Genomic DNA, 13,243 nt, shown 5'->3' with positions numbered 1-13,243 from the left:
ATAAAGAAGAGAGGAGAGGAGATATAGGAGAGAGAGGAGAAGAGATATAGAAGAGAGAGGAGAGGAGATATAGAAGAGAGGAGAGGATATATAGAAGAGAGGAGAGGGGATACAGAAGAGAGGAGAGGGGATACAGAAGAGAGAGGAGAGGAGATATAGAAGAGAGGAGAGGGGATACAGAAGAGAGAGGAGAGATGTTAGAGAGAAGATATAGAAGAGTGGAGAGGAGATTTAGAAGAGAGAGGAGAGGGGATACAGAAGAGAGAGGAGAGGAGATACAGAAGAGAGGAGAGGAGATATAGAAGAGTGGAGAGGAGATATAGAAGAGAGAGGAGAGGAGATATAGAAGAGAGGAGAGGGGATACAGGAGAGGCGAGGAGATAAAGAAGAGAGGAGAGGAGATATAGAAGAGAGAGGAGAGGAGATATGTTAGAGAGAAGATATAGAAGAGAGGAGATTTAGAGGAGGGGAGAGGGGATACAGAAGAGAGAGGAGAGGAGATAAAGAAGAGAGGAGAAGAGATATATAAGAGAGAGGAGAGGAGATATAGAAGAGAGGAGAGGGGATACAGAAGAGAGAGGAGAGGAGATAAAGAAGAGAGGAGAGGAGATATAGGAGAGAGAGGAGAAGAGATATAGAAGAGAGAGGAGAGGAGATATAGAAGAGAGGAGAGGATATATAGAAGAGAGGAGAGGGGATACAGAAGAGAGGAGAGGGGATACAGAAGAGAGAGGAGAGATGTTAGAGAGAAGATATAGAAGAGTGGAGAGGAGATTTAGAAGAGAGAGGAGAAGAGATATAAGAGAGAGAGGAGAGGAGATATAGGAGAGAGGAGAGGAGATATAGGAGAGAGGAGAAGAGATATAGAAGAGAGAGGAGAGGAGATATAGAAGAGAGAGGAGAGGAGATATAGAAGAGAGGAGAGGGGATACAGAAGAGAGGAGAGGGGATACAGAAGAGAGAGGAGAGGAGATATAGAAGAGAGGAGAGGGGATACAGAAGAGAGAGGAGAGGAGATATGTTAGAGAGAAGATATAGAGGAGTGGAGAGGAGATTTAGAAGAGAGAGGAGAAGAGATATAAGAGAGAGAGGAGAGGAGATATAGGAGAGAGAGGAGAGGAGATATAGAAGAGAGAGGAGAGGAGATATAGAAGAGAGGAGAGGGGATACAGAAGAGAGAGGAGAGAAGATATAGAAGAGAGGAGAGGGGATACAGAAGAGAGAGGAGAGGAGATATAGAAGAGAGGAGAGGTGATACAGAAGAGAGAGGAGAGGAGATATAGAAGAGAGGAGAGGAGATATAGAAGAGAGGAGAGGGGATACAGAAGAGAGAGGAGAGGAGATATAGAAGAGAGGAGATATAGAAGAGTGGAGAGGAGATTTAGAAGAGAGGAGAGGAGATACAAAAGAGAGGAGAGGGGATACAGAAGAGAGGAGAGGAGATACAGAAGGGAGAGGAGAAGAGATATAGGAGAGAGAGGAGAGGAGATATAGAAGAGAGGAGATATAGAAGAGTGGAGAGGAGATTTAGAAGAGAGGAGAGGAGATATAGAAGGGAGGAGAGGGGATACAGAAGAGAGGAGAGGAGATACAGAAGGGAGAGGAGAAGAGATATAGGAGAGAGAGGAGAGGAGATATAGAAGAGAGGAGAGGGGATACAGAAGAGAGAGGAGGAGATACAGAAGAGAGGAGAGGAGATATAGAAGAGAGAGGAGAGGAGATATAGAAGAGAGGAGAGGGGATACAGGAGAGGCGAGGAGATAAAGAAGAGAGGAGAGGAGATATAGAAGAGAGAGGAGAGGAGATATGTTAGAGAGAAGATATAGAAGAGAGGAGAGGAGATTTAGAGGAGGGGAGAGGGGATACAGAAGAGACAGGAGAGGAGATAAAGAAGAGAGGAGAAGAGATATATAAGAGAGAGGAGAGGAGATATAGAAGAGAGGAGAGGGGATACAGAAGAGAGAGGAGAGGAGATAAAGAAGAGAGGAGAGGAGATATAGGAGAGAGAGGAGAAGAGATATAGAAGAGAGAGGAGAGGAGATATAGAAGAGAGGAGAGGATATATAGAAGAGAGGAGAGGATATATAGAAGAGAGGAGAGGGGATACAGAAGAGAGGAGAGGGGATACAGAAGAGAGAGGAGAGGAGATATAGAAGAGAGGAGAGGGGATACAGAAGAGAGGAGAGATGTTAGAGAGAAGATATAGAAGAGTGGAGAGGAGATTTAGAAGAGAGAGGAGAAGAGATATAAGAGAGAGAGGAGAGGAGATATAGGAGAGAGGAGAGGAGATATAGGAGAGAGAAGAGATATAGAAGAGAGAGGAGAGGAGATATAGAAGAGAGGAGAGGATATACAGAAGAGAGGAGAGGGGATACAGAAGAGAGGAGAGGGGATACAGAAGAGAGGAGAGGGGATACAGAAGAGAGAGGAGAGGAGATATAGAGGAGAGGGGATACAGAAGAGAGAGGAGAGGAGATATAGAAGAGAGGAGAGGTGATACAGAAGAGAGAGGAGAGGAGATATAGAAGAGAGGAGAGGTGATACAGAAGAGAGAGGAGAGGAGATATAGAAGAGAGGAGAGGGGATACAGAAGAGAGAGGAGAGGAGATATAGAAGAGAGGAGAGGGGATACAGAAGAGAGAGGAGAGGAGATATAGAAGAGAGGAGAGGTGATACAGAAGAGAGAGGAGAGGAGATATAGAAGAGAGGAGAGGGGATACAGAAGAGAGAGGAGAGGAGATATAGAAGAGAGGAGATATAGAAGAGTGGAGAGGAGATTTAGAAGAGAGGAGAGGAGATATAAAAGAGAGGAGAGGGGATACAGAAGAGAGGAGAGGAGATACAGAAGGGAGAGGAGAAGAGATATAGGAGAGAGAGGAGAGGAGATATAGAAGAGAGGAGATATAGAAGAGAGGAGATATAGAAGAGAGGAGATATAGAAGAGTGGAGAGGAGATATAGAAGAGTGGAGAGGAGATATAGAAGAGAGGAGAGGAGATATAGAAGAGAGGAGAGGGGATACAGAAGAGAGGAGAGGAGATACAGAAGGGAGAGGAGAAGAGATATAGGAGAGAGAGGAGAGGAGATATAGAAGAGTGGAGAGGAGATATAGAAGAGAGAGGAGAGGAGATATAGAAGAGAGGAGAGGGGATACAGGAGAGGCGAGGAGATAAAGAAGAGAGGAGAGGAGATATAGAAGAGAGAGGAGAGGAGATATGTTAGAGAGAAGATATAGAAGAGAGGAGAGGAGATTTAGAGGAGGGGAGAGGGGATACAGAAGAGACAGGAGAGGAGATAAAGAAGAGAGGAGAAGAGATATATAAGAGAGAGGAGAGGAGATATAGAAGAGAGGAGAGGGGATACAGAAGAGAGAGGAGAGGAGATAAAGAAGAGAGGAGAGGAGATATAGGAGAGAGAGGAGAAGAGATATAGAAGAGAGGAGAGGGGATATAGAAGAGAGGAGAGGATATATAGAAGAGAGGAGAGGGGATACAGAAGAGAGGAGAGGGGATACAGAAGAGAGAGGAGAGGAGATATAGAAGAGAGGAGAGGGGATACAGAAGAGAGAGGAGAGATGTTAGAGAGAAGATATAGAAGAGTGGAGAGGAGATTTAGAAGAGAGAGGAGAAGAGATATAAGAGAGAGAGGAGAGGAGATATAGGAGAGAGGAGAGGAGATATAGAAGAGAGAGGAGAAGAGATATAGAAGAGAGAGGAGAGGAGATATAGAAGAGAGGAGAGGATATATAGAGGAGAGGAGAGGGGATACAGAAGAGAGGAGAGGGGATACAGAAGAGAGAGGAGATATAGAAGAGAGGAGAGGTGATACAGAAGAGAGAGGAGAGGAGATATAGAAGAGAGGAGAGGTGATACAGAAGAGAGAGGAGAGGAGATATAGAAGAGAGGAGAGGGGATACAGAAGAGAGAGGAGAGGAGATATAGAAGAGAGGAGAGGGGATACAGAAGAGAGAGGAGAGGAGATATAGAAGAGAGGAGAGGTGATACAGAAGAGAGAGGAGAGGAGATATAGAAGAGAGGAGAGGGGATACAGAAGAGAGAGGAGAGAAGATATAGAAGAGAGGAGAGGGGATACAGAAGAGAGAGGAGAGGAGATATAGAAGAGAGGAGAGGTGATACAGAAGAGAGAGGAGAGGAGATATAGAAGAGAGGAGAGGGGATACAGAAGAGAGAGGAGAGGAGATATAGAAGAGAGGAGATATAGAAGAGTGGAGAGGAGATTTAGAAGAGAGGAGAGGAGATATAAAAGAGAGGAGAGGGGATACAGAAGAGAGGAGAGGAGATACAGAAGGGAGAGGAGAAGAGATATAGGAGAGAGAGGAGAGGAGATATAGAAGAGAGGAGATATAGAAGAGAGGAGATATAGAAGAGAGGAGATATAGAAGAGAGGAGATATAGAAGAGAGGAGATATAGAAGAGTGGAGAGGAGATTTAGAAGAGAGGAGAGGAGATATAGAAGAGAGGAGAGGGGATACAGAAGAGAGGAGAGGAGATACAGAAGGGAGAGGAGAAGAGATATAGGAGAGAGAGGAGAGGAGATATAGAAGAGAGGAGAGGGGATACAGAAGAGAGAGGAGAAGAGATATGTTAGAGAGAAGATATAGAAGAATGTAGAGGAGATATAGAAGAGAGAGGAGAAGAGATATAGGAGAGAGAGGAGAGGAGATATGTTAGAGAGGAGATATAGAGAGTGGAGAGGAGATTTAGAAGAGAGGAGAGGAGATATGGAAGAGAGCAGAGGAGAAATAGAGGAGAGGAGATATAGAGGAGAGGAGAGGGGATACAGAAGAGAGGAGAGGAGATATAGAGGAGAGGAGAGGGGATACAGAAGAGAGGAGATATGTTTGATATTAGTCTGAGACATTAAGTGGTACTCTAGATGAGGTACAGAATAAGGCTGAGATCTAAACAGAGTACAGACAGTTTAAACAAACACAGCCTGAAGCAATTATGGGAAAACATTTGGCTTGTCAATTACAATCGGTCCATCCTTCAGGCCGCCCTCTGTTTATCTGTGGAGGTAAAGAATCTCCTTGAGCTGAGCTCTCTCTGTTTCTCTCTCTCTCTCCCGTCTCTCTCTCTGTTTCTCTCTCTCTCTCCCGTCTCTCTCTCTCTCTCTCTCTCTCTCTCTCTCTCCCGTCTCTCTCTCTGTTTCTCTCTCTCTCTCCCCGTCTCTCTCTCTCCCTGTCTCTCTCTCTCCCGTCTCTCTCTCTCTCTCTCCCCGTCTCTCTCTCTCTGTTTCTCTCTCTCTCCCGTCTCTCTCTCTGTTTCTCTCTCTCTCTCCCCGTCTCTCTCTCTCCCCGTCTCTCTCTGTTTCTCTCTCTCTCTCCTGTCTCTCTCTCTGTTTCTCTCTCTCTCTCCCCGTCTCTCTCTCTGTTTCTCTCTCTCTCTCCCGTCTCTCTCTCTCCCCATCTCTCTCTGTTTCTCTCTCTCTCCCGTCTCTCTCTCTCTCTCTCCCTGTCTCTCTCTCTCCCTGTCTCTCTCTCTCCCCGTCTCTCTCTCTCCCTGTCTCTCTCTCTCTCCCCGTCTCTCTCTCTCCCCGTCTCTCTCTCTCTCCCCGTCTCTCTCTGTTTCTCTCCTCTCTCTCTCCCCATCTCTCTCTCACTCCCCGTCTCTCTCTCTCCCCGTCTCTCTCTCTCTCCCCGTCTCTCTCTCGATCTCTTTCACACTTCTCTGGAATGTGTCTCTATTGAAATACACTACACTTCTCTGGAATGTGTCTCTATTGAAACACACTACACTCTCTGGAATGTGTTCCTATTAAAACACACTACACTTCTCTGGAATGTGTCTCTATTGAAATACACTACACTTCTCTGGAATGTGTCTCTATTGAAATACACTACACTCTCTGGAATGTGTTCCTATTGAAAGACACTACACTTCTCTGGAATGTGTCTCTTGAAATACACTACACTACACTTCTTTGGAATGTGTTCTTATTGAAATACACTACACTTCTCTGGAATGTGTCTCTATTGAAATACACTACACTTCTCTGGAATGTGTTCCTATTGAAACACATTACACTTCTCTGGAATGTGTCTCTATTGAAATACACTACACTACACTTCTTTGGAATGTGTTCTTACTGAAATACACTACACTTCTCTGGAATGTGTCTCTATTGAAACACACTACACTCTCTGGAATGTGTTCTTATTGAAATACACTACACTTCTCTGGAATGTGTCTCTATTGAAACACACTACACTCTCTGGAATGTGTTCTTATTGAAATACACTACACTTCTCTGGAATGTGTCTCTATTGAAATACACTACACTCTCTGGAATGTGTTCCTATTGAAAGACACTACACTTCTCTGGAATGTGTCTCTTGAAATACACTACACTACACTTCTTTGGAATGTGTTCTTATTGAAATACACTACACTTCTCTGGAATGTGTCTCTATTGAAACACACTGCACTCTCTGGAATGTGTTCTTATTGAAATACACTACACTTCTCTGGAATGTGTCTCTATTGAAATACACTACACTTCTCTGGAATGTGTTCCTATTGAAACACATTACACTTCTCTGGAATGTGTCTCCATTGAAATACACTACACTACACTTCTTTGGAATGTGTTCTTACTGAAATACACTACACTTCTCTGGAATGTGTCTCTATTGAAACACACTACACTCTCTGGAATGTGTTCTTATTGAAATACACTACACTTCTCTGGAATGTGTCTCTATTGAAACACACTACACTTCTCTGGAATGTGTTCCTATTGAAACACACTACACTTCTCTGGAATGTGTTCCTATTGAAACACACTACACTCTCTGGAATGTGTTCCTATTGAAACACATTACACTTCTCTGGAATGTGTTACTATTGAAACACACTACACTTCTCTGGAATGTGTCTCTATTGAAACACACTACACTTCTCTGGAATGTGTCTCTATTGAAACACACTACACTTCTCTGGAATGTGTTCCTATTGAAATACACTACACTTCTCTGGAATGTGTCTCTATTGAAACACACTACACTTCTCTGGAATGTGTTCCTATTGAAATACACTACACTTCTCTGGAATGTGTCTCTATTGAAACACACTACACTTCTCTGGAATGTGTTCCTATTGAAATACACGCACGCACAGACACACAGACACACAGACACAGAGTACGATTCAGATTAATTAATGTTGATTTAATGGCCTGGTGATTCTAGGAGATGAGATGACCCTGCCGGGCCACCGTAGTTAATCTGGTAACTGGTATGGTCCTGTCAATCAGCTGCAGATGAGCTATATTATGTCCTAATGCATCATCAATCTTGTAACATAGCAATGTTGTACAGAATGACATCAGAAGCCTTCGGTTTGACAAAGACAGGACATATTCTATGATGTAAAGGCTGGGTTCCTCCAACTCATGTAGCTGGTGGCCCCTGATGTACTGCGACATCAAATTACGGGTACACAGTTCTAAATAGATGGGTTAGGGGTCCAGTCTCCTAAATAGATGGGTTAGGGTCCAGTCTCCTAAAGAGATGGATTAGGGTGTCCAGTCTCCTAAAGAGATGGGTTAGGGGTCCAGTCTCTAAAGAGATGTGTTAGGGTCCAGTCTCCTAAATAGATGGGTTAGGGGTCCAGTCTCCTAAAGAGATGGGTTAGGGGTCCAGTCTCCTAAATAGATGGGTTAGGGTCCAGTCTCCTAAAGTGATGGGTTAGGGGGTCCAGTCTCCTAAAGAGATGGGTTAGGGGTCCAGTCTCCTAAAGAGATGGGTTAGGGGTCCAGTCTCCTAAAGAGATGGGTTAGGGTCCAGTCTCCTAAAGAGATGGGTTAGGGGTCCAGTCTCCTAAAGAGATGGGTTAGGGGTCCAGTCTCCTAAAGAGATGGGTTAGGGTCCAGTCTCCTAAAGAGATGGGTTCGGGTGTCCAGTCTCCTAAAGAGATGGGTTAGGGGGTCCAGTCTACTAAAGAGATGGGTTAGGGTCCAGTCTCCTAAAGAGATGGGTTAGGGTCCAGTCTCCTAAAGAGATGGGTTAGGGGTCCAGTCTCCTAAAGAGTTGGGTTAGGGTCCAGTCTCCTAAAGAGATGGGTTAGGGGTCCAGTCTCCTAAAGAGATGGGTTAGGGTCCAGTCTCCTAAAGAGATGGGTTAGGGGGTCCAGTCTACTAAAGAGATGGGTTAGGGTCCAGTCTCCTAAAGAGATGGGTTAGGGTCCAGTCTCCTAAAGAGTTGGGTTAGGGTCCAGTCTCCTAAAGAGATGGGTTAGGGTCCAGTCTCCTAAAGAGATGGGTTAGGGTCCAGTCTCCTAAATAGATGGGTTAGGCGTCCAGTCTCCTAAAGAGTTGGGTTAGGGTCCAGTCTCCTAAAGAGATGGGTTAGGGTCCAGTCTCCTAAAGAGATGGGTTAGGGGTCCAGTCTCCTAAAGAGATGGGTTAGGGGTCCAGTCTCCTAAAGAGATGGGTTAGGGTCTAGTCTCCTAAATAGATGGGTTAGGGGGTCCAGTCTCCTAAAGAGATGGGTTAGGGGTCCAGTCTCCTAAAGAGATGGGTTAGGGGATCCAGTCTCCTAAAGAGATGGGTTAGGGTCCAGTCTCCTATAGAGATGGGTTAGGGGTCCAGTCTCCTAAAGAGATGGGTTAGGGTCCAGTCTCCTAAAGAGATGGGTTAGGGGTCCAGTCTCCTAAAGAGATGGGTTAGGGGTTCCAGTCTCCTAAATAGATGGGTTAGGGTCCAGTCTCCTAAAGAGATGGGTTAGGGTGTCCAGTCTCCTAAAGAGATGGGTTAGGGGGTCCAGTCTCCTAAAGAGATGGGTTAGGGGTCCAGTCTCCTAAAGAGATGGGTTAGGGTCCAGTTTCCTAAAGAGTTGGGTTAGGGTCCAGTCTCCTAAAGAGATGGGTTAGGGTCCAGTCTCCTAAAGAGATGGGTTAGGGTCCAGTCTCCTGAAGAGATGGGTTAGGGGTCCAGTCTCCTAAAGAGATGGGTTAGGGTCCAGTCTCCTAAAGAGATGGGTTAGGGTCCAGTCTCCTAAAGAGTTGGGTTAGGGTCCAGTCTCCTAAAGAGATGGGTTAGGGTCCAGTCTACTAAAGAGTTGGGTTAGGGTCCAGTCTCCTAAAGAGATGGGTTAGGGTCCAGTCTCCTAAAGAGATGGGTTAGGGTCCAGTCTCCTAAAGAGATGGGTTAGGGTCCAGTCTCCTAAAGAGTTGGGTTAGGGTCCAGTCTCCTAAAGAGATGGGTTAGGGTCCAGTCTCCTAAAGAGATGGGTTAGGGTCCAGTCTCCTGAAGAGATGGGTTAGGGGTCCAGTCTCCTAAAGAGATGGGTTAGGGGGTCCAGTCTCCTAAAGAGATGGTGCTCACTGGGTCTGTATATAGTCAACGTTTTCCTTAATTTTGGTTCAGTCACAGTGGTCAGGTATTCTATCACTGTGTACTCTCTGTGTAAGGCCAAATAACATTCTAGATTGCTCTGTTTTTTTTATTAATTCTTTCTAATGTGTCAAGTAATTATCTTCTTGTTTTCTCGTGATTTGGTTGGGTCTAATTGTGTTGCTGTCCTGGGGCTCTGTTCACAAACACAAACACACCCCACAGATTCCCAGGACCAGCTTGCTTAGGGGACTCTTCTCCAGGTTCATCTCTCTGTAGGTGATGGCTTTGTTACGGAAGGTTTGGGAATCGCTTCCTTTTAGGTGGCTGTAGAATTTAACGGCTCTTTTCTGGATTTTGCTAATTAGCTGGTATTGGCCTAATTCTGCTCTGCATGCAATATTTTTGCAGAATTCTGCATTTTTAATTATTTTTAATTATTATTTTATTTCACCTTTATTTAACCAGGTAGGCAAGTTGAGAACAAGTTCTCATTTACAATTGTGACCTGGCCAAGATAAAGCATAGCAGTGTGAACAGACAGCAACACAGAGTTACACATGGAGTAAACAATAAACAAGCCAATAACACAATAAACAAGTCAATGACACAGTAGAAAAAAGAAAGTGTATATACAGTGTGTGCAAAAGGCATGAGGAGGTAGACAATAAATAGGCCATAGGAGCGAATTGTTACAATTTAGCAGATTAACACTTGAGTGATAAATGAGCTTGATGAGGATGATGTGCAGGTAGAGATACTGGTGTGCAAAAGAGCAGAAAAGTAAATAAAAACAGTATGGGGCTGGGTGGGCTATTTACAGATGGACTATATACTCTGTACTCGGCATGCAGAGTCTCAATTTGGTGTTTGGCCCATTTTGTGAAGTCTTGGTTGGTGAGCGGACCCCAGACCTCACAACCATTTAATTTTTTTAATTTTTTAATTTTACCTTTATTTAACCAGGCAAGTCAGTTAAGAACACATTCTTAACCATAGAGGGCAATGGGTTCTATGACTGATTCAAGTATATTTTGCCAGATCTTAATTGGTATGTTGAAATTTATGTTCCTTTTGAGGTGTGGAAGTGGCTGGTGGTCAAATCAAAGTTTATTTGTCGAATACAAAATGCTGAATACAACAGGTGTAGTAGACCTTACAGTGAAATGCTGAATACAACAGGTGTAGTAGACCTTACAGTGAAATGCTGAATACAACAGGTGTAGTAGACCTCACAGTGAAATGCTGAATACAATGCAGATAGTCCGGGTAGCCATTTGATTACCTGTTCAGGAGTCTTATGGCTTGGGGGTAAAAACTATTGAGAAGCCTTTTTGTCCGAGACTTGGCGCTCCGGTACAACTTGCCATGCGGTAGTAGAGAGAACAGTCTATGACTGGAGTGTCTGTGGTTTTGACAATTTTTAGGGCCTTCCTCTGACACCGCCTGGTGTAGAGGTCCTGGATGGCAGGCAGCTTAGCCCCAGTGATGTACTGGGCCGTACGCCCTACCCTTTGTAGTGCCTTGCGGTCGGAGGCTGAGCAGTTGCCGTACCAGGCGGTGATGCAACCAGTCAGGATGCTCTCGATGGTGCAGCTGTAGAACCTTTTGAGGATGTCAGGACCCATGCCAAAACTTTTTAATTTCCTGAGGGGGAATAGGCTCTGCTGTGCCCTCTTCACGACTGTCTTGGTGTGTTTGGACCATTCTAGTTTGTTGTTGATGTGGACACCAAGGAATTTGAAGCTCTCAACCTGATGAGAATGGGGGGGCGTGCTCTGTCCTCCTTTTCCTGTAGTCTTTTTTGTCCTACTTTTCCTGTTGGTTACGTTGAGGGATAGGTTGTTATTCTGGCACAACCCGGCCAGGTCTCTGACCTCCTCCCTATAGGCTGTCCCTCACCACCTGGGGGGCGGCCCGTCAGGAAGTCCAGGATCCAGTTGCAGAGGGAGGTGTTTAGTCCCAGGGTCCTTAGCTTAGTGATGAGCTTTGAGGGCACTATGGTGTTGAACGCTGAGCTGTAGTCAATGAACAGTATTCTCACATAGGTGAGGTGTGGTCTGGATGTCAGTCCTCTCGGTGTTGGTCCCACAGGTCTGGTCTGGGCGAGGTGTCTGTTGATCTGTTCCTCCTCTGTGTTGGGGAGATGTCCTCAATGGCAGTGGTTCCTCCTTTAAAAGTGGTGAGCTTGCACCGCGGGACTGAGAGGTTCCCAGCGTCATGGCGTCATTGCTCCAGACCACCACAAGGGGGTGTTAGAGCACTCATTGTGCATTTGGGTCCCAAGGTTTTTATGTGACCAATCATATCGAGTGGTTCCAATAACGAAGAGCCACCGCAAAGATGTCTGACAAACATTACGGGGGAAACAAATGTAATTATAACGTCATAACGAGTCAAGCTCGAAATGTACAATCGAGAGGAATATGTTAGTTAATGTAGAGACAAACGACTGTGCATCATTTTTTGTCATATAGTTAATTTACATTACAGTTACTTTACAGTCATATTCAAAACCAGGTGTATCAAACTCATTACTTTACAGTCATATTCAATACCAGGTGTATCAAACTCATTACTTTACAGTCATATCCAATACCAGGTGTCTGAAGCTACATTACTTTACAGTCATATTCAACACCAGGTGTATCAAACTCATTACTTTACAGTCATATCCAATACCAGGTGTATCAAACTCATTACTTTACAGTCATATTCAATACCAGGTGTATCAAACTCATTACTTTACAGTCATATTCAATACCAGGTGTATCAAACTCATTACTTTACAGTCATATCCAATACCAGGAGTCTGAAGCTTCATTACTTTACAGTCATATTCAATACCAGGTGTATCAAACTCATTACTTTACAGTCATATCCAATACCAGGTGTATCAAACTCATTACTTTACAGTCATATTCAATACCAGGTGTATCAAACTCATTACTTTACAGTCATATCCAATACCAGTTGTATCAAACTCATTACTTTACAGTCATATCCAATACCAGTTGTATCAAACTCATTACTTTACAGTCATATCCAATACCAGGTGTATCAAACTCATTACTTTACAGTCATATCCAATACCAGGTGTATCAAACTAATTACTTTACAGTCATATCCAATACCAGTTGTATCAAACTCATTACTTTACAGTCATATCCAATACCAGGTGTCTGAAGCTACATTACTTTACAGTCATATCCAATACCAGGCGTATCAAAATCATTACTTTACAGTCATATCCAATACCAGTTGTATCAAACTCATTACTTTGCAGTCATATCCAATACCAGTTATATCAAACTCATTACTTTACAGTCATATCCAATACCAGGTGTATCAAACTCATTACTTTACAGTCATATCCAATACCAGGTGTATCAAACTCATTACTTTACAGTCATATTCAATAACAGGTGTATCAAACTCATTACTTTACAGTCATATCCAATACCAGTTGTATCAAACTCATTACTTTACAGTCATATCCAATACCAGGTGTCTGAAGCTACATTACTTTACAGTCATATTCAATACCAGGTGTATCAAACTCATTACTTTACAGTCATATTCAATACCAGGTGTCTGAAGCTACATTACTTTACAGTCATATCCAATACCAGGTGAATCAAACTCATTACTTTACAGTCATATCCAATACCAGGTGTCTGAAGCTACATTACTTTACAGTCATATCCAATACCAGGTGTCTGAAGCTACATTACTTTACAGTCATATCCAATACCACGTGTATCAAACTCATTACTTTACAGTCATATCCAATACCAGGTGTATCAAACTCATTACTTTACAGTCATATCCAATACCAGTTGTATCAAACTCATTACTTTACAGTCATATCCAATACCAGGTGTATCAAA

At 43.8% G+C, this 13,243-nt stretch overlaps 1 protein-coding gene across 1 annotated transcript in view; it reads right to left on the bottom strand.

The window, feature by feature from the left end:
• Window positions 1-11,575, bottom strand: part of LOC135526876 (GDNF family receptor alpha-4-like) — a 147,040-nt gene extending 135,465 nt beyond the window's left edge. Inside the window, exon 1 of the mRNA XM_064955544.1 lies at window positions 11,398-11,575. Coding sequence (XP_064811616.1) covers window positions 11,398-11,575 — 178 coding nt within the window. The remainder of the gene's footprint in view (window positions 1-11,397) is intronic.
• Between the last annotated feature and the right edge of the window lie 1,668 nt (window positions 11,576-13,243).

The sequence above is a fragment of the Oncorhynchus masou genome, chromosome 32 (genome assembly GCF_036934945.1).
Source record: "Oncorhynchus masou masou isolate Uvic2021 chromosome 32, UVic_Omas_1.1, whole genome shotgun sequence".
Lineage (NCBI taxonomy): Eukaryota > Metazoa > Chordata > Actinopteri > Salmoniformes > Salmonidae > Oncorhynchus > Oncorhynchus masou.
Note: the sequence above shows the minus strand (reverse complement) of the source record. Positions and strands in the feature narration are given on the sequence as shown.